General features: G+C 40.6%; 1 protein-coding gene across 1 annotated transcript in view; it reads right to left on the bottom strand.

The window, feature by feature from the left end:
* The window catches only part of FSTL5 (follistatin like 5), a 597,054-nt gene that overhangs the window by 73,084 nt on the left and 501,991 nt on the right, over positions 1-21,979 (bottom strand). The window contains exon 11 of the mRNA XM_066574679.1: positions 2,142-2,168. Coding sequence (XP_066430776.1) covers positions 2,142-2,168 — 27 coding nt within the window. The remainder of the gene's footprint in view (positions 1-2,141; positions 2,169-21,979) is intronic.

The following is a 21,979-nucleotide window of genomic DNA, read 5'->3' as shown; positions in this document are numbered from 1 at the left end:
ATGGATGTGTAATCAATGGGTTAATACGGCATAGGAAATAGAGAAAGATTTGCCTTCTAAGCACCTTTGTCCATTATCTGCCCTCAGCTCAATTCAATATAAGGGCTCAGTCACACGGGCGCATCGGCGCCCGTGTGACTGCAGTCAGCAGACGGCCGTACCTGAAGACGGACGTCTCTCTGCAGCGCCGGGAGGAAGAACATGTGACCGGCTTCATTGCCGGTCATGTGTTCTTTCATCAGCGCTGGAGAGAGACGGCCGACTTCAGGTACGGCCGTCTTCTAACTGTCAGTCACACGGGCGCATTGTCGCCGGTGTGACTGAGCCCTAAGGGAGTTGAGTAGAGATGAGCGAGCGTACTCGTCCGAGCTTGATACTCGTTCGAGTATTAGCGTGTTCGAGATGCTCGTTACTTGAGGCGAGCACCACGCGATGTTCGAGCAATGGGCTGCCGGCGTGCGCAGGATGAATTGTCAGGAAGGGCTTAAATATATAAGCCCTTCCCTGCAATTCATCTAGAAATGTGTTAAAATAAAAAAATATATATATATATACTTACCTTGTCCCGGCAGACGGAGTTCAGCGGCGGCGGCCGGCAGTGGGTGTGAAGGGGGTGTGAGTCAGACTCAGCGCTGAGCCAATCAGGGGGCAGGTCTGACTCACACCCCCTTCACACCCACTGTAGGCCGGCCGCGCTGAACTCCGTCTGCCGAGACAAGGTAAGTATATACCGTATATACTGGCGTATAAGACGACTTTTGAACCCCAAAAAATCTGCTCTGAAGTCGGGGGTAGTCTTATACGCCGGTAATACAAAAAAAATAAAGTGTCAAAAAAAAAAAATCATTACTCACCTCCCCCGGCGTTCTGCAGCGCTGCTGCAGGCTGTCGCTCCCTCCTGGTCCCTGGCAGAGCATTGCTTTCTGGACGCAGGGCTTGAAATCTCCGCCTCCAGAAAGCTACTGTGATTAGCTAACACACGCCGTCAGCCAATCACAGCCATTCAATGACATCATTGTCATTGGCTGTGATTGGCTAAAGGCACATGTGTTTTCTGGAGGCGGGGATTTCAAGCCCTGCGTCCAGAAAGCACTGCTCTGCCGGGGACCAGGAGGGAGCGACATCTTGCAGCAGCGCCGCAGAACCCCCTAGGGAAGTGAGTAATGATTTTTATTTTTTGCTCCGCTGTATTCCCGGCGTATAAGGTGACAGTTGGGGGGTCGTCTTATACGCCCCGTCGCCTTATACGCCGGTATATACGGTATATTTTTTTTATTTTTACACATTTCTGGATGAATTGCAGGGAAGGGCTTCTATATTTAAGCCCTTCCCGACAATTCATCCCGCGCACGTCGGCAGCCCATTGCTTTCAGTGGAACCTGCTGTATTGCTGGCTCCATTGAATTCAATGGGCTAACATCGTTCTTCTCTGCCACAGCAGTAAAAGCTGTGGCAGGGGAGAACGATCTTTATGCTGACAGTGCGGGGGGGGGGAACTCTTGCCGCTATTGTGGCTTAATAGTGTGACCTGGGAACTTCAGATGCAGCCCAATATGTAGCCCCTCGCCTGCCCTATCCGTTGCTGTGTCGTTCCCATCACTTTCTTGAATTGCCCCGATTTTCACAAATGAAAACCTTAGCGAGCATCGGCGATATACAAAAATGCTCGGGTCGCCCATTGACTTCAATGGGGTTCGTTACTCGAAACAAACCCTCGAGCATCGCGATAATTTCATCCCGAGTAACGAGCACCCGAGCATTTTGGTGCTCGCTCATCTCTAGAGTTGAGCTGATAACTAAGCTTAGTAGAAATCTACATCGATTTTTACTTTATCCTATCCTGCTTTACTAATCAATGTATTCAAACAGCAAATTATGGTATTGAATCTTTGTATTACATTTTTACTTTAATTTGGTGATAGCGTTTCATGATGTGATTTTCAGTATGTCAACAAACCGAAAACAGTAGATGAAGCTCCTACACTGGGTATTGCACAATTCTGTAGAACATAATTATACTACAAACATGCTGTGTACCATAAGGATTGTTCTTCTCCCTATGATCATAGTCACAATGTAAACACGCAACATATAATTTTCAAATTAATTTAAAAAAAAGACAGAAAGTGCTTTATGAATACCTTCTTTGCGCCACAAAATATTCGACACTGCAGCATGTGTGGAAGGGAAAAAAAAACACAATAGAAACGAATATAATGTGAATATGTAAAACAATGGATGAAAAGTACATGCATTTATACTGCTGCATCACAATGTATATTCAATATATGAAATGGTAAAAGTTCAGACAAAAGTTAAAAAAAAAGAAGAAATAATGATTTGCTAGTTATGAAGACCTTGTCAGAGTAATATGAAAAGATTGCTGAAACATAGTGTAAGGGTGTTTACAACTATATCATTACTTTTATTATTTTATCCATTTTAGAAACTTTCTTTTGTTCACAATATCAAGGATATTGTTTAATACGGGAGTCAAGGTAACATAGCTCTTCTACTTATAGTCTGCAATTATGTACAGTACTTTAGTGAGTAGTGTTCTATTATTTGCTGTAGCAAACTAAAATTCGATAAAGTCACTTTTTCACTCTTCATCCTCCTGCTCGTTCCTAGGAAGAAGTACATTCAATAATCTTGCAACAAAACATTCTGAATATAAAAGTCCAATGGATCATATACTATGTGCTAAATGTACTACACACCGTCCATTAATAATAATTAGAGATGAGCGCGCACACTCGGATAAGTCAGCCTCGCTCTTCTTCATTAACTGCATTCTTGTCCGAATGTGCTCGGGCTGGGGGTGGGGGGGTTGGGGGTGAGCGGGGGGCGGTGGAAGGTAGCAGGAGGGAGAGAGAGAGATCTCACTCTCTCCCCCCGCTGTCCGCCACCCCCTTCCCCCCCCCCGAGCACGCTCGGACAAGAATGCAGTTACTCAAGAAGAGCGAGGCTGACTTATCCGAGTGTGCTCGCTCATCTCTAGTAATAATCAATTAATTTAGTGTTACAAACTATTTATAAAATTTTAAGGGTACATGTTGCATACATTATCAAAATGGAATTTGAATACAATGATTTCTATGAAAGCCTAGAGCCCACTTGATGTTTTGCCAAGTGTGATGAAATGCATTGGAACAGATAATATGATGTCTTTGGATGATGATTTATTAATATCTGAGGCTACAAACTCTGAAAGTAGAAAAGGGACTATGAGTTCTATAGCAAGTAACGAAAGAATTACTAATGAAAGGGAATCTGTCACCTCCCATCAGCACCATAAATTAAATCTTGGAGTCGGGAAGGAATTTTTTCCTCAAATGGGCTAAATTGGCTTCTGCCTCATTGGGTTTTTTTTTTACTTCCTCTGGATCAACAAGAGGGGTGGAAACAGGCTGAACTAGATGGACATTGTCTCCCTTTAGCCTAACATACTATGTTACTATGGTGCTGTTATGGGATGTGATAGAGAGACGGGTGATGTATTTTTTTTATACGCACCTGCTCTCCTGATACTGTGTTGACAACAGCTGAACATTGCAAACGTATGAAAATCTGACTCCCTTCAAATTGCTGTGCATATGCTCTCCCATAGACTTCTCTGTGAGGGCAAGCACACAGCAATCTGAAAAGAGTTAGATTATTGTGCCAAGGGAGAACTTCACTGAATAACAGCTACCCATCACCTTCCCTAATAGTAGCATAACTTAATTTATGGTGCTGTTGAGAGGTGACAGGGTCTCTTTAAGTACATAGCTAGAGAACTGTAGTTGCCTTGCCTTTAATGTCAATCATAATCCCTGTTTGCTATAGAAATGGTTGTTTTATTTCACCTGATGTTCAAAGAATGTTTATGGGGATTCAATAATATAGAAAATCTGTAAGAATTCTGATGTTTTTTTATTACTCACTGAATTGGACCTCTTTGTTATATGGCTTAAGATGTGTTATTTGAACAACAGGACAAAAGCAGCACTGCCAATATAAAAAGAGTTAGTGTTGAACTTAAGAGAAATGATTTCATTGAGGTATAGTTTGGTATAATCTGTTTCAGCGTAAGGTTGACCGCTTCTTCATTTTGTAAAAAGAAAATCGCGAAAAGGAGTCAACATGACTCTTAAGCTGCTTTCCCACAAGCGACAAAATGGCGTGATTTTCTTGCAATGCAACAGTGCTACAGATCGCATGTATGTGAAGTCCATGCTTTCTAATGGGTTCCTTCGCATTCGCAATGTTTTTACTGATGCTATGTGGCGAGGAAAACAAATTTTGGCATGCTCAATATTGCCACGATTTGTGATTTTTTTGTAGCCCATGTTTCCCTAAGGAGTCTTTGTTTTTGTCGTAACGCAACGCAAAAAATCATGGTTTTTATGTGATGTGACTTTAACATTAGAAAATAAGCCGTAGCTGCACTCCAAAAAATAAAAAACAAAGGAATACTAACGTATCAGGCTCGCTCCAGGTTCTCCCACTGCTCTCCAGAGCTTTGTCATGCATTCTGCAGTCCTCATTCGCTCACAGAAGATCACGTCCTGGTTGTGGGATTCATAAATCATGATATTGGGCCGTGAATCACGGCCTGATTTCGCACTTGCCAACATGCATTTTTCCTCTGGATGCAAGGCGTTTTTCTCTTAAAACCGCCTCATATCACTTCGAGGAAGTCGAAGATCATTTTCAATGGGAGACCTCTGTGGTACGATGTGGTACGGCCCCATTGAAAACAATAGGAGAGGCGATGCGAGAGCACACACAAAGACAGGACGTGCCACCACTTGTTTCCCGCATTGCATCACGGTGCAATGCGGGAAAGCATCGCTCATGTGTATGAACTTATTCAAAGAATGGGGTTCATATTTGTGCGAGATTTGTGCATTTTCTCACCTGTGTAAAGCCGGCATAAGGGTTCGGTCACACGACCGTTTTTTGGTCTGATCTGCAGACGTGCTTGCGATCTGCAGATCTATAGACCCAATGCATCCCAATGGGATCGGTCCCATGTCCGCTTTTTATGCGGATGTGCAATCAATTATAGGACACAACGATTCGCAAAACGCGCCCATCTGCGTTCTGCGCATCGCTGTGTTCTATATATGCGCTCAATGGGGCCAGCGGCAGCAGTGCCGACCCCATTGAGAACATATACTGAGATCGTTCTCCTCTGCCTCAGCTGTAACAGCTGTGGCGGAGGAGAACGATGTTCGCCCATTGAATTCAATGGAGTCGGCAATACAGCCAGCTCCATTGAAAGCAATGGGCTGCCGGCGAGCGCGGCATGAATTTTTGGGAAGGGCTTAAAAATATAAGCCCTTCCCTGAAAACTATACTAAAATGTGTAAAAATAAAAAAAAAAGTATACTCACCTTTTTCTTGCAGCCGGAGTTCAGCCGCATCCGGCCGGCAGTTCTCCTGAACTGCTCTGTGTAGTATTCAGCAAGCGGGGATTTAATATCCCCGCCTGCTGAATGGGCTGCCTCTGATTGGTCACAGCCCTCACCAATCAGAGGCAGCTCTCACTCACCCATTCATAAATTCATGAATGGGTGAGTGAGAGCTGCCTCTGATTGGTGAGGGCTGTGACCAATTGGAGGCAGCCCATTCAGCTTGCTGAATACTACACAGAGCAGTTCAGGAGAACTGCCGGCCGGATGCGGCTGAACTCCGGCTGCAAGAAAAAGGTGAGTATACTTTTTTTTTTATTTTTACACATTTTAGGATGGTTTTCAGGGAAGGGCTTATATTTTTAAGCCCTTCCCGAAAATTCATCCCACGCTCGCCGGCAGCCCATTGCTTTCAATGGAGCCGGCTGTATTGCCGGCTCCATTGAATTCAATGGGTGAACATCGTTCTCCTCTGCCACAGCTGTGGCACAGCTGTGGCAGAGGATAGCGGGCAGTGCAGGGCGGTTTCACTGAAAACGCTGCTAGGTGCAGCTTTTTCAGCGAATCGTCGGCCCCGGTCACGCGATTTGCGGATGCGCATCCATTATGCGATCTGCAAACCGTGGGAAAAAACGCCCATGTGACCGAGACCTAAGAGTGCATTCACACAGGTGCATTTTCTGTTCGTATGCAGTTCCTATTTTAACTGACTGAATGTGGACTGAGTACAGAACCATTGTATTAAATTGGTGTATTCAGATGTTCATTTTTTTCGTGGACCGATGTTGCATGTACAAAAATTACATCATATCCTATTGTTGTCCGTGTTCATGGACCAAAATTGCTCTTGAAAGTCTATGTAAAAAATGCGGTGAAAAAGGTTGTCATATGCATATTCATTCCGTTTTTTATGCATGTTGCCCGGAGACCGTGGAAAAAAAGATGGATCAATTGGGCCCGCTGAGGCTTTTTTTTAATTGTGCGTGTGAAAAATAGAGTGAATACGGATGCAACACAAACAGAAAAATGTGCATAGGCGCACATACAATATACACACGCAGTGAAAACAGGGCATTTTACAGACCAAGATTGCATACACCTGTGTGAATGAAGCGTAAAAATTATAGCTGTCACTGTAGTTGGGTTATTTCAGCCCCTGCATAACGTGGAAAATGTATCCTTCTATAAAACGGCGAGGCATATTGGGGATAACTCACTAGTCATGTCACAATATGCTTGCTCTTTTGAACAGCTGAAATTCACACTGCAGTTCCATAGTAGAAGAAAAAAAGTACATCAAAATCCTTATGCAATATGCAGATTTTGGTGAAGATTTAGTCCAGACAGCAGGAAACTTTCAACCCACTACATACACCCATCTGACATTCTTTATCAGCACTACCCACTGCTAATCTCACTCTCTTCCTCCCTGGGGAATTGTTTCACAAACTCCCTCTCGCTTCCATTGCCATTGTTTAGCAGTGTTAGCTAAATAATGGCAATGTATAGCTAACTCTGCTAATATCCCCCCCCCCCCTCCCCCTCACATACACTTGTATAGCACCCTTTAACAGCTAGTTGCATTTTTTAGTCTGGCACAGCTGTGACAAAAAAATCGCCCATGTGACTGAGGCCTAAAGAGAATGAATATGTGAAACAAATACAAAACAATCATTGGAATCTAACAGTCTATAAAGAGTTACAGGGCTTTAAGGGTGTTCAATAAATCTTTGTCTTCAATGCTCATTGAAAAGCTATATTTTTTGTGTTGACTTGTGTTGCCTTTATCCAATATCAAGGCCAAAATAGGACTTAAATTCAGAGCTGGCATCTAAGACACACAGGCCCATTTGCAATATCACTGGGCTGCAAATACGCATCATTATACATTAATGTCTTCCCACCATAAATGTATTACACAGAGTTGGAAAGGGTTAAGGGTATGCTAAGAGTTGTAATTTCTAAATATATGAATGAACAGCCTTCTAAATTACTGCAGGTACTGTAAAAAAGCATACTATGATGGTTAAAGGGGTATATACACTTTAGGCATATTCATAGAATATGCCATAGATGATGAATGCAAGTCTCACCTATGGGAACTCTACTTTCTCCATTGACTTCAATGAAAAAGTGTTTTCACTTGCGTGAGGCCATATCTGCATTGAAGTAGATGGAGATGGGCAGGAATTGGTGAATAGTGATCATTGAACCCCTATTCTCCTGATAGAAGAGGATGCTACAGGTAACATTTGTGGCATATACCGTGGTTTACTGCAGAGGAGTTCTTTGTTCTTCCTGTGATGGCCCTGAAGAATTTGTAAATAAAGAAGTAACAGTGGAGGATGGAGGTGTACCACCAGAGCAATGCCCAGTCAGTGCTTGTGAGCCTATATTTTAACTATCTCTGTATATACTGTGTCCATGCAAACACATAAGACCTAGTAAAGCAGCTAATAAAGATCAGTCTAATAAGAAATATGGTGCGTTGGCTACAGAAACCTGGACACATAAAATGCGTTCAACATAAAAATAAGTGAGCACAGCAGGTTAGGTCAACATAAAATCAATAGTAACAAATATTGTGTACACGCTGACTGCAGATCTCAGAGCAGTGTGAGTGCAGGGGAGTGAGCCTGGGAAAACAATCCCTTCCCCACAGCTTCAAAGTCTTCCCAACATCTCTGTTGCTAGAGAAGCTGAATGCTTCTCTAGCAACTAAACTTAAAGCTAAGTTGTCTGAAATGTTAGGTATGTGTTAACATAAATCTGATATATATATATATATATGTATATATATATATATATATACATATACACACAGTAAATAGACATAACATACTAACATATCAGAAGCTGCACAATATTAGAAGAATGGATTAGGCCCCATGCACACGGGCGGAAATTCCGCAGTGGGATTTCCCGCAGAATTTCCGCCTGTGCCCACTGCCATAGGAATGCAATCCTATGCAGACAGACACGATTTCACCGCGTGAAAACACACATGGAAAACAAATTGCGGCATGTCCTATTTCTGTGTGAGCCTCGCAGGGACCCACACAGAAACGTCACTAGTGACGAGCCGGCTCAGCTCTGTGTCGGCTGGGCAGCAGCTGGCACATAGCAGAGAGAAGGAGAGGCCAGGAGCAGGTGAGCCACAGTGGTCACTGCAGGGGCACGGGTTGCATCACGCTGCGAGAATTCTCGTAGCGGGTTCCGACCTGGCCGTCTGCAGGAGGCGATAGATAGATAGATAGATAGATATGAGATAGCTAGAGATAGATAGATAGATAGATAGATAGATAGATGAGAGAGAGATAGATAGATATGAGATAGATAGATAGATAGATAGATAGATAGATAGATAGATAGATAGATAGATGAGAGAGAGATAGATAGATATGAGATAGATAGATAGATAGATAGATAGATAGATAGATAGATAGATAGATAGATAGATAGATAGATAGATAGATAAGATAGATAGATAGATAGATAGATAGACATGAGATAGATAGATATGGGATAGATAGATAGATAGATAGATAGATAGATAGATAGATAGATAGATAGATAGATAGATAGATAGATAGATAGATAGATAGGAGATAGATAGATATGGGATAGATAGATAGATAGATAGATAGATAGATAGATAGATAGATAGATAGATAGATAGATATGGGATACATAGATAGATAGATAGGTATGGGATACATAGATAGATAGATAGTCTTATGAGAATTAATGAACATATGATATGTCATTGACAGAGGACACTAATATATATATTTGAATTAAGTTCCAGACTAATGATATTACGATGATCAGCGAGTGAAAAGGAAGAATTTTAATGCGCTTGTCCTCATGATGTACAACACCACATTGCAGAAAGCTTTAATTACATAATTATACAGCAGCTGATAAGATATTTCATACTAAGCTTCAGCAAACGCTTCCTTGGATCGTTTTAAAGCATGACATATGACAAATAGCAATGAATTAATGTTTTCAAAGTAAAAAGAAAAAAAACAAAAATATCATGATCTGAATATTTACATAAAAGCACAAATGAACACAAATTCTTAATAATTAAATAAAAAGGTCATTTACAGCATTATTCATATTAGCCTAAAGTGATAATAAAATTCATATCAAAACCTTCTGTCTTTGAATACATTTATTATCTAAAAGCTTTTAGAAAGTTCCTGAACAGAAATAGATTGATTTGACAAATTTCTACACAAGTTTTCCATTACAATAAAAACCTTAAAATAATAACTTAAAAAGGGGGGGAAAGTTTCATAAGTTTGTTATAATTAAATTGGGTATAAACAAATGATTGCTATGGAGAAATTGAATGCAGAAATTACCATGTAGAATGGTGTGAGCTATTTTTGACAAAACAGATGGACAAAGTAAAAAAAAATATATAGTTGCAAGAAAAAAGAAAGTGAACTCTTTAGAATTACCTGAATTTCGGAATTAATCTTCTTTAATGAAAATGTGTTTGGATTACTTAATTAATAATTATAGATAAACTATCTAACTAAACTAATAGCACACAGACAGGCATATGTTTATTTATTTTTTATTTAGAACACTGATTATACATTCACAATGTGTGTGGAGAAAGTAAGTGAACCCTTGAATTTAATAACTTTTAGATCCCCCTTCAGCAGCAATCTTTTAGGGATGTCTTACATGCACAATCTTTTTCAAAGCACATGGATGAATATTAATAGGGTTAAACGAGGTTTGCCATGGAAGAGATTTATGTCCTATCCATATAATACAGGATAAATGTCTCATCGCTGAGGGTATAACCATTGCGACCCCTAGGAATCCCAAGAACACCTGATGTGAATGGAGAAGTGGAGGTAGTGCATATGTGTGACCACTGCTACTTTCTCTTCTATGAAATGTAGTGAGATAGTCAAGCACGTTGATTTTTTTCCCCTGTCCTACAGAAGTGAATAAAGTGGTGTTTGAGCATGCGCACTACTGCTCCACTCACATTTTAGGGGATGCCTTTCTTGGGAAATGACCCCTAGTGATCGGACATTTATCTCCAATCTGCAGGACTGGGAATAAATATATTTCATGGTAAAAGCCTTTTAAGAGCCGGACTATGACTTTACCATTTGAAAATGCAAATCATCTTTATCAAACATTCTTTTGTTTATACACTTGTGTGCTTTGAATCATTGTCTTGTAGCATCAATCAATGCCTGTTCTTCTAATCATGTTCTTTTAGTGTTTGTCTTTCTTTTATATGGCTGATATTTACTAATTATATTCTAGAGTTGTTATTCAAGCGGTTTTAAAGGAAGAATTGCTCTGGCGGCATGCAGGAGGACACAGAAGCCTGCAGCAGCGATTAAGACCAGCACGAGGGATCCAAACGACGCCGGCTGCTAGGTAATTATTATAAGACAACCCGGAAAATTAAAACACTGTGCCTATATTACTGCTTTTTTTTTTTTTTTCAAACGCCTGCGCTATGGCGCAGAGTTTGAACAACCTGAGAAGTAAAAAAAATACATTTGTGCACAACTGTGCTCCGTAGCACAAGCATAGTTGCGCATACGGCCATCTGAAGCCGCCCCCAACAGAACAAAAGTATGTGTTCCTTCAGATGGCCGTATGTGCGTGTTTTTGGACATGTAAGATACACGTATGCAATGCAGAGAGAATAGAATCCTTTGATGTCTATGCATTTGTTCTCATGACCATGTTTTGTGTGCACATTTCGTGCATGTGCAAAAAAAAAGCTCCTGCTCTATTTTCCTGTGTATTTGCGCACTAAGAGCAACATAGAAGTTTGTGAGAGGTGCGCAAATATGCACTCAATATGCTGCCTCAATTCAGTGGGAAAAAGAACACATCTGGACCTCATTAGGCTAAATAGCATTTTAAACCACAGAAGAGGTGTGTCGCGCATGCGTGTGGACTGGCTCTGCATGCGCAAAAAGTACAGTGCTATGCACAGACATAAGTGCAAATCTACTTCATCAGCCTTGTTCATAGTGCAAATATGTTGCACTGAGGCGAGCATATTTGCATATCCATTCAGGTAAAGCTGCTCAAATGCGCCAGTCTGAAGCTACCTTAATTGTGACAACCAGCTTTAAAATATGAACAATAGCTGTCGATTGATGTAGCCATAGTCAGCTGCTGTCCAAGAATCTCAGGCACAAAAATCATTGAACAGCAAATGGACACTGTCCATGTGCTGTATGAACTTCATAGAGTCATAGACCTCCATTCACCGCATACCCTACTCTTATTCATGAAAACAGATGAGAATAGGACATGCAACATGTTTTCCACACGGGCCAATGATCTGTATAAAAGAACAGGCATCTGAATAGCCTAATAGGCTATTATGGGTGCATATCCTGTCCGTGAAACATGGGCATGAGCAGCACACAGTCAAAAAGTACTCCCATCTAAATAGTCCTTAGGAACATTTTACACTGGACGAAATTAGTCTGCACGGACATTTCTGCGTCACAATGTTATCCCTATGGGGCTTGTATTCCGCACTCGTTAAAATCTGCACGTCTTTACTTTAAGATTATTTTATGCAGTGGAAAAGCTTTCTGCTGTGGAATTAAGGACATCTTCCGAAATTGTTGTTGTGACTTTCTAAGATATAGGAGATGTAATTCTACAATGAAAGTCTACATATAATGCACAAGAATATTAGTTAAAAATGCAACAAAATCCACACAAATTGACAAAATCTGCAACTGCGCTGCATTCTGCAGACAAGGTCCCTTAGGCATTAGCATTTAAAAATATTGATCAAGATATGAGCTCTCAGGGGTTTAATAGCATGTTGTAGTTTTATTGTAGTTTGCTGTAATTTTCTATATGGACAATGAATAAAACATGCCAACTGTCACTAATATTGAGCACAAAAGTCGAATACAATATGTTGGTTAACACTGCAAAAATGGATGTAAATGGTTGACTTGATAGGATCATGTAGAATGTTTTCAGCACTGTTTCTAAGCACTGCCAAATAATATTAGTAAAATCCTTCAACACTATCAAATACTAGTATTTTCAAAAATAAATAGCAGTATTTTTAACCTGAAAAGGCCAAAAATAGTTCTTTAATGCCATTAGTATGTATCACTGTTCAAAAACTCAGGTGAAGCTGATAAAAGCAATGTGATGGATCCAAGAGGATTAAACATTAATGATAAAGTTTGGAAAAGAAACATTTCAGTTTTTCCCATTTTACAGTTGACTTGACTTAATACAAAAAAAAGAAAAAATGGCAATCTGAAAAAATTTTGAATGACAGAGGTGAGAGATTGAAAAATTAGCAGAGCTGAAATAATGTAATAGGAAAGATGGCGTTTGTCTAGAAAGCAGTTCTGCACATTCCAAGAGTCAATAACGGGGAAAAAAAGAAAATGAAGAGGTATAGGTGAAATGAGTTGGCAAAAGAGCCACAGACCATAAAAAACAGAAAAGGACTAAAGAAAGATTTTCATTGCAGTGCCTGCAACCATTTCAAATACTCAAATACTGTAAAATGTGTTCAAGTTTACAAATCTTAATGTCCCAGCTGAATTATTAAAAGTGGTCTAGTCAAAGCAGTCATGAGATCTTTGACTTTCAAAAAGTTGAACTTCATCATATGTTGACCCTCTTGACACAAAATGGTAGGAGATTTTTAATTAAGTTTATTGAACACCTGCTGTTCAATTGTTTAAGAAGCATTGGGGCAATTAAAAACGTTTATAGCCTTTAACCTAAAGGCCCATTTACACGTAACGATTATTGTTTAAAATTTGTTCAAATGATCGAAAATCAGCGATAATCATTACATGTAAACGAAGGGCATCATGCATTTTTCGTTTGAACGATGATTTTAAGGTGAAGTTAAAATCCATTGTTAAGTGACTGAGAGATAAAGAAAACACATTTATCTCTTAATAGACCACACGCTATTATCTTCATAGAAGCCAGCAGATAACAATGTAATCTGCTGTCAGCTGCGATCACAACAATGCAGCTGTGTGCACAACTGGGTGTGTGATTAATCACATGTTGGGCTCTGCAAATACCTCCTGGAGGCCCTTTTACATGCAAATGAGGATGATAAAGGGTTAATGGCCGTTAACACCATATGCAAATATATTGCTAAATCTTTCAATCTTTCAGTCCCTTGAAAGATTATCTTTGCATGTAAACAGGCCTTAAAGATGAGTTCACACATTGCAGAATGAAATCCACTTGTGGATTTCACAATGTAAGTGAAGGGGTTTCAACAAATTCTGCAGCAGAATAGAGGCGGGTGACCCTGAGTACCTGTCGTCTTCTTTGCCAGTGTCCGCGCAGAGTTATCTTCTTCCGGCTTCTAGGTACTGCGGATGGTCCGCATGGCTCATTGTCGGACATGTGCAGTACAGATTTTTTTTTTAAACTCCTGCTTTTCTTTTGTCAGTTTTTGAGGAATGTCTACTTTTAGGTAATGTCACTGTTGTGCCACATGTAATCCACTCCTTGATGACCATTTTCACTGTGATCCAAGGTGTATATGTAATGCTTTTGAAATATTTTAATACTCCTCTCCTGACTGACACGCTTCAACAATTGGATAGCTTTGATGTGTTGTAAGCTCTTTACGGACTATGGTTTTTGATGAAAAATGTAACTAAGAAAATGTCAAGAAAATCCTACTAGAGCAGCTGAACTTTATATGGGGTAAATCAGAATCATTTTACACTGAGATCTATTGGTAACATGGAAAGGGGTTTGCTGCTCACTAAGCAGACACTCGCTGGGGCAGATGTGGGGTTGGATGGTAGTATGGGAGTGCAGGGTGATCAGGCAGCTAGCTGGGAGAGAGTTAGAAGGATGGGTAGAGGGAAGATTGCCAGGGAGACTAGTCCTGAATTGGTACCCCATAACAAATATGCAAAGTTGGCTGATGAGGGTATTGCCATTACCGGATTAGCACTGCTACAGCACGACATGGCCTATGACCAACAGGGTGGTGTCTGCTCCATTAAAAAAGGGGAAAAAGAGTGCATGGCAAGCTAGAGATAGGTCCTACAAGCGGGGGACTCAATTATTAGGGGAACAGATGGTGTGTTGTCTTCCTGGCACTCAAGTTTGACAAATCACAGATTGGGTTTACAGATTACTGGGAGGGACTAGTGAGCATTTAGTGGTCATGGTATACATTAGCACCAATGACAAAGTTACAGGTGAAGGGTCCTTAAAAACGACTTCAGGGAACTAAGATGTAAGCTTGGACAATGACCTCCAAAGTTGTTGTTTTTTTTTTAAATACAACCTGTACCATGTGTCACACCAGAAAGACAGTGGAAGATTAGGTAGGTTAACAAGTGGCTCAAGAGTTGGTGTAAGAATGAGGGATTTTGGTTCCTGGAGAACTGGGCCAACTTTGCTGTTGGCTACAGGTTCTACCATAGGGACGGTAGGGAAGGGTGCAGCTGTGGTGGGAGAGATGCCTACAGGGTTAGAGGAATTATTAAATTAGGGACTGGGTGGGGGAAACCACATAGAAAGAGGGAAAGATATTATGGACAGTAATCTGGGACTAATAGCCCATTTACATGGGATAATTATCATTCAGAATTGTTCAAATTCCCGCACTCCCACTGGAATTTGAATGATAATCATCCCGCATAAATGCATGCAGTGACTGAATGACATGCCATTCAGTGTAAACAGCAGTTATTCACTTCTGAATGACGGTCTGTTTACTGTGAATGGAGGCTGGCAGAGGGAGAATGCTTTCCAGCCTGCTTCACCTCCATTCCAGCAGCACTCTGAGCAATACCTGCAACACTTGCTATAGTGTAACAACACAGGAGCAAGCATCACTGGGATGAGCTGCTGGGCATGATTTGCCCAACAGTTTGTCCCATGTAAATGGGCCATAAGTAATGAAAATGGGGGTTTAGTGGTAGGAAGGTTATAACAGGCAATACACTTAATAGGGATACACTTAAAATAAAATAAATACAAACTTTGTAAACTGTATGGTGACTAATGCTAGAGGTCTGACCAATAAGGTTGACAAACTGGAAGTAATTAGGTATGGGGAAAACTATAACATAGTGGCAATCATGAAGATCTGGCTGGATGAAAACTGTAACTGGGTGGTTAACTTGCAGGGTTATAGTTTGTTTAGAAGGAATCAAAAAAATGGAAAGAGAGAGGAGTTAGTCTTTTTGTAAAGTTCAGCTTAAAGCCCATACTATATGAAGATATATATGAGGAAAATGAACAAATGGAGTCTCTATGGGTAGAGATTAGAGATGAGCGAACGTGTTCTAAACGAACACTTACGCACCCAGACACCGGCTTTACCGAGGACTTCAGTGTCCGCGCGTAAAGATTCGGCCGGCGCCGGGGGGCGGGGAGAGGCGCGGCGGCGCGGGCGGCAGCAGCGGGGAACAGGGGGGAGCCCTCTCTCTCTCCCTCTCCCCCCCACTCCCCGCCGCACCCCCCCGCGCTGCCACGGCGACCCCCGAACTTTTTTCGCCCGAGCACGGAATTGCTCGCAAAGTTCGGTGCTCGGGCGAAAAGGGGCGGAGCCGAACACGTTCGCTCATCTCTAGTAGAGATGCATAGAGGGGAAAATCATAGAATCATAGAATGGTAGAGTTGGAAGAGACCTCCAGGGTCATCGGGTCCAACCCCCTGCTCAGTGCACGATTCACTAAATCATCCCAGACAGATATTTGTCCAGCCTTTGTTTGAACACTTCCATTGAAGGAGAACTCGCCACTTTCCGTAGTAACCTGTTCCGCTCATTGATCATCCAGCAAAGGTGGAGACAGAGAGACTTATTGTCAAAGAGAGTAAAACTAGTCTTAACCTATATAAATAGTAAAATGATTAAAACCAAAAATTGTTAGCCCTTTACAAAGTAATGAGGGAAAAATAGTTAAGGGTGATTGGGAGGAATCAAATCTGTTGAATAATTTTTTTGCCAGTGTACTCACTCAGGAAAATGAAATGTCAGATGAAATGCAGTGAAAAACTAAACTCTCCATTAAATGTCACCAGTCTAACCAAGTAAAATTACAGAGCCACCTTAAAAATATAAAAATAGACAAATTGCTGAGTCCCGATGGCATACACCCCTCAATTCTAAAGGAATTAAGTAATGTGATAGACAGAATGTTGTTTCTTCTATTTAAGGAATCCATAGTTACGGGGTCTGTGCCACTAGATTGCCACATTGCAAATATGGTGCTGATATTCAAAAAGGGGTCAAAAAGTGAACCTGGAAACTATAAGCTAGTAGGTCTAACTTTTATTGTGGGTAAAATATTTGAAGGGTTTCTAAGAGATGCTACCCTTGACTACTTCAAGGAAAATAGTTGTATAACTACATGGGTTTATGGGGGGTGTATTCTGTCAAATGACTCTCATCAGGTTCTACAAAGAGGTAAGTTCTAGAATGGATCAAGGAGTGTCATTTGCCCTTGTATATCTTGAGTTTTCCAAAACATTTGATTCTGTAAAATGTTGGTATACAAAATAGCAATGCTTGTTCTGGGTGAGAATGTGCCACAAGTGTCAGTACAACGCCCTATTCTTTTTAATATATTTATTAACAATACTGTGGAGGAATTTACAGTAAAATATCAATATTTTCAGATGATACAAAACTGTGCAAAATAATTAACACAAGAGAGGACAGAATAATGGATCTAGATAAATTGGAGTCTTGGTCAGAAAAGTGGCAAATGAGGTTTCCCACTGATAAATGAAAGATTATGCACATGAGCAGAAAAATGTATGTCAACATTACACACTGAGGCCTTAGTCAGACGGGCGATTTTTCGCGCGATTTGCGCATGCGTCCAGCGATTTTATAAAACCATTGCTTTGCAATGGTATCGGACACATGAGCGCTTTTTATGCGCTCGTCCGATAAATTATAGAACAAAAAATCGCAGATCGCACCTATCTGCGATCTGCGATTCCTGTTCTCTTCTCTATATGCGCTCAATGGGGCCGGCGGCAGCAGCGCCGACTCCATTGAGAACATATAGAAGACAAATCATTCTTCTCTGCCACAGCTGTAACAGCTGTGACAGAGAAGAACGATGTTTGCCCATTGAATTCAATGGAGCGGCAATACAGCCGCTCCATTGAAAGCAATGGGCTGCCGGCGTGCGCGGGGTGAATTATCGGGAAGGGGTTAAATATATAAATCCTTCCCTGCAATTCATTCTAAAATGTGTTAAAATAAAAAAAAATTGTATACTCACCTTTCCACTGCAGCCGGAGTCCAGCCGCGGCCGCTGTCAGTTCTCCTGAACTGCTTCTTGGCACTATTCAGCCGGCGGGGCTTTAAAATCCCCGCCTGCTGAATGATCTGCCTCTGATTGGTCACAGCCCTGACCAATCAGAGGCTGAAAACACTCACACACCCATTCATGAATTCATGAATGGGTGAGTGACTGCTGCCTCTCAGCGCTGAGCCAATCAGGGGCAGGTCTGACTCACATCCATTCATGAATTCATGAATGGGTGTGAGTGAGGCATGCATCTGATTGGCTCAGCGCTGAGCCAATCAGGGGGCAGGTCTGACTCACACCCCCTTCACACCCACTGCAGGACGGCCACGCGGAGCTCCGGCTGCCGGGAGAAGGTGAGTATACAATTTTTTTTTATTTGAACACATTTTAGGATGGATTGCAGGGAAGGGCTTATATATTTAAGCCCTTACCGACAATTCATCCCGGGCTCGCCCGCAGCGCATTGCTTTCAATGGAGATGGCTGTATTGCTGGACAGCTCCGGCCCGTTTCTAATGAAACGCGGCTAGGAGCAGATTTTCAGGCGATTTGCAGGGCGACTTGCGCGCATCGGTCACGCGATTTGCGGATGCGCATCCGTCATGCGATCCGCAAATCGCGCGAAAAATCGCCCGTCTGACTAAGGCCTAGATGGGAAAACACTGGGCAAAACTGCCATAGAAAAGGACTTGGGAATTTTAATTAACTGTAAATTGAACTGCAGCAATCAGTGCCAGGCAACTGCTGCCGAGGCAAATAGCAGTGAAGCAAAAGATCTCTAGGGGCACATGACAGGAAAATTGTTCTTCCTCTTTACAAATCACAGGTCAGACCACACATGGAATATTGTGTACAGTTTTGGGGACTGGTACTCAAGTAGGAAGTATCAGAGCTTGAGGGCGGTCAAAGATGGGCAACTAATTTAATAAATAGAATGATCGGGTTACAATACGCATAGGGGTTATCAAAATGGTGGTTATTTAGTTTAGAAAAAGCATGTCCGAATGGTGACCTAATAACTATGTATAAAAAAATTGTCTGATATTACAGAGATCTCTCCCATAATCTATTTCTTCCAAGGATGATGACTGTCACAAGGTGACATTCTTTACGTCTAGAAGAAACAAGGTTTCTAAACCAATAAAGGTAGGTGTTCTTTACATGGGGAGGTAGGGTATGTAATAGACTGTAACAGACTATGTTACTATGTTATACACTACCAGAACTAAGCTCATAACATGAATTTAGAAACAAAATCAAGCTCATAAAACAAATAGAGCACCAGAACCAAATTTATAACATACATTCACTACCAGAAAAGAAGCTCACAACATAAATTCAGCAATTCTCTATATGTTTAGTTGCGGACAAGCATCCCAGTCCGATTGCGGGTCTACAGTTATCAACTAATGTACTCGAATATCGGCTCTACACAGTAAAAGTGATTACAGTGCAGTTATCTTCAGTGATTAGAGGTGATGTCATCTGTTTGAAGTCATCTGTATTCAGTTTTCTTCTCTCTGAGTCAGACCACCACTGAGATTTCTTCCAATCCTAACTTCTTCTGCACACTCTTCCCATCCTGCTTTTGCAACCTCTAATGAATTTATCAGTGCCTCCTTATAGCAATAGTGCCCCTGCTGTGGTTCCATTAAGTAATAGTGACAATGATTTGGTGCCGCTAAGTAATATTGCCCCCATTGTTGTCCAAAAAAGTAATAGTGCGCTTGCTGTGGTCCCACTAAATAATAGTACTCCCACTGTGGTCCCACTAAGGAATAGGACCTCCATGTAGCCCCATTTAGTAATATGACCCACTCTGTTTCCCCAATTAGTAATAGGTCCCCTACTGTGGCCCCAATACATAACAGTGACCCTTCAGTGGCCCCAATTATTAAAAGTTCCCCACTATCATCTAAATTAATAATAATAACTCCTCTGTGGCCCCAGTTGTTAACAATGTCCCTTCCGTGCCCCCAATTAGTAAGGGACTCCCACTTTGGACCCTAATAAGTAATAGCAGCCATTTGTAGCTCTCAACTAATAATGGGACTTTCTGTAACCTGAATAAAGCACCCTTTTGTGGTGTGATGTCCAGTACTGCACACGCTATCTTGAGCAGCATAAGCTTGCTCTTCCTACCCTTTACTCCGTCACTCAGAATACAGTGAACATAGAGCTGAGGTTAAAAGAAGCGAGGTTATGTTGTACTAGATAGGGTGTACAGCATTGGAGGTCAAGTCATAGGTCCTGTGTGAGGGTGTCTCTGATAGGAAGCTACTGTAAGCTGTGCATGTGACTTTTAGGAGAGGGAGGTAGGGCAGCCCCAGACACTCGCTGGGGGCCAAGTCCGGAGGACTCATGCCTCCCTGTCCCCTGACCAAGCTCGTCCTTGAATGACACCTAGTTATATATTTCCTTCTGTTACATTATCCCTAGTAATGCTCTATCAGCCATCTTTAAACTGTCTATCTGAAACATAATCTTTCAAAAACACTATACATATTGCTTCTATATCATCAGGAAGGATAAAACTCAGTTTGTGGATACATTAATATATACGAAGTTGCCATTTGCCAGGATGGTATTATTCAACATTGAACAACATCTTCCATAGAAACAAATCTTTTCAAAAGCACACCCTCTTGGCAATTGGAGTCCTTGTGCTCAATATTTGGAAGAAGTTCTTTGCAAAGCTATGTCCTTTTTTTGCAACATTTGATTGATTTAATGACTAAAGACACTGTGGTCACAGTTTAGCTGTATGCCACTGCTATCATATAGCAGTGTGCATACCTAGCGGGTTCAATTTGTCAAGGCTGCCATTAGTGCCCTGCAGCACTTTTTTTGTATTTTCTTGTATGTTTACTAAACTTGGACATAGTTTCTTTTTTTTCCTTTGGGGTCTCATTATATATATATATATATATATATATATATATATATATATATATATATATATATATATATGAATTTGATATGTTAGCATACAATTATTTCCACAATTTAAGACATCTTAAAGCTGGGTTACTCTATTGTGTTTTGTGGGTTTTTGAGGATACCATAAATATTTTGCTGTGCACTCTGCACCTTTAATCTATTGCGCACAACTTATTTTTCAATATTTTCAACAAACACGTGTCAAAAAGACGCTCTTTTGGTATTTGGTTGACCCATATAAGTCTATGAGTATGTTGCAATATATCGTAAATGTGAAAATATTTTCATTGTATTGAAAGCAACACTGTACATTCTGCTAACACATTTCAGATAATACAATTACAAGCATTTGTCAATTACTATATGTCAACTGTTTGCACAATACTTTAGTATTGTCAAAATACTGTACTAACATACAGTGAGGGCTTTGAGCACTGATCCTTGAATCAGACTCACTTAAGGCTTTTCAACTTGTGGGTCAGTTACAACATTTTCTCTCCAGGGTCCAATTTGTCAGACATCTCTTCTAAACATTTCACTTACTCTAGAAAATATACATTCTGCTATAATTCTCCTACAAGAAGCCAAGTGTGAAAAACGGAACAATGCTAATTCCACATAAATACTCATGGCCATTCGAAATGTGTAGGTGTTTGCATATAAAGCTGATGTGATTGATTACATACTTCCACTCTAACTTCGTAAAAGCTCTTTAAAAAGATGTACTATATTTCAGAGATTTCCTTTGCATACATTAGTGTCTCAGGAAGCCATAATGTAGAAATAATTTTGTTTACATATAGAGCACAGGCACAGACATAAAATTAGATATCTGTGTATATTATGTTTTAGGAAATTAACAAAAAAGGCATTGTTAAGTACCAAAATGACAGGTTTATTTTTTAAATATAAAATAAAAAACTGTGGAATGGCAGTAGCTTTCAGTAAAATATTGCACTTTAATTTCTAGCGAGACAAAATGCTGATGTGGTCATTGTTATAAATAAATCAGTCCTAAATAAAAAGTAATTTGAACTGTGCAGTGAATGAAATAATATAAATATGCTTCCGTGTACAAATTTAACTAAATGGAATGGTAGTAATCCGATGAGCTGGATAATCAAGCTTGCATTTCAATATATTAATTTAATACATATATATTTTCATTGATATTTATCAAGTTACCTAAATGTTATAAAATAAAAACATAAAATAGTATCACTAAATCGTAAAAAGGAGAACTCCAGTCAAGTATAAAAAAATCAGCTCTTACATAGTGTTTACATGCATTTCTGAAATGTTTACTGCTTATGCTACTTCCTTGTTTACT

This window comes from Eleutherodactylus coqui, chromosome 7 (assembly GCF_035609145.1).
Source record: "Eleutherodactylus coqui strain aEleCoq1 chromosome 7, aEleCoq1.hap1, whole genome shotgun sequence".
Classification (NCBI taxonomy): domain Eukaryota; kingdom Metazoa; phylum Chordata; class Amphibia; order Anura; family Eleutherodactylidae; genus Eleutherodactylus; species Eleutherodactylus coqui.
Note: the sequence above shows the minus strand (reverse complement) of the source record. Positions and strands in the feature narration are given on the sequence as shown.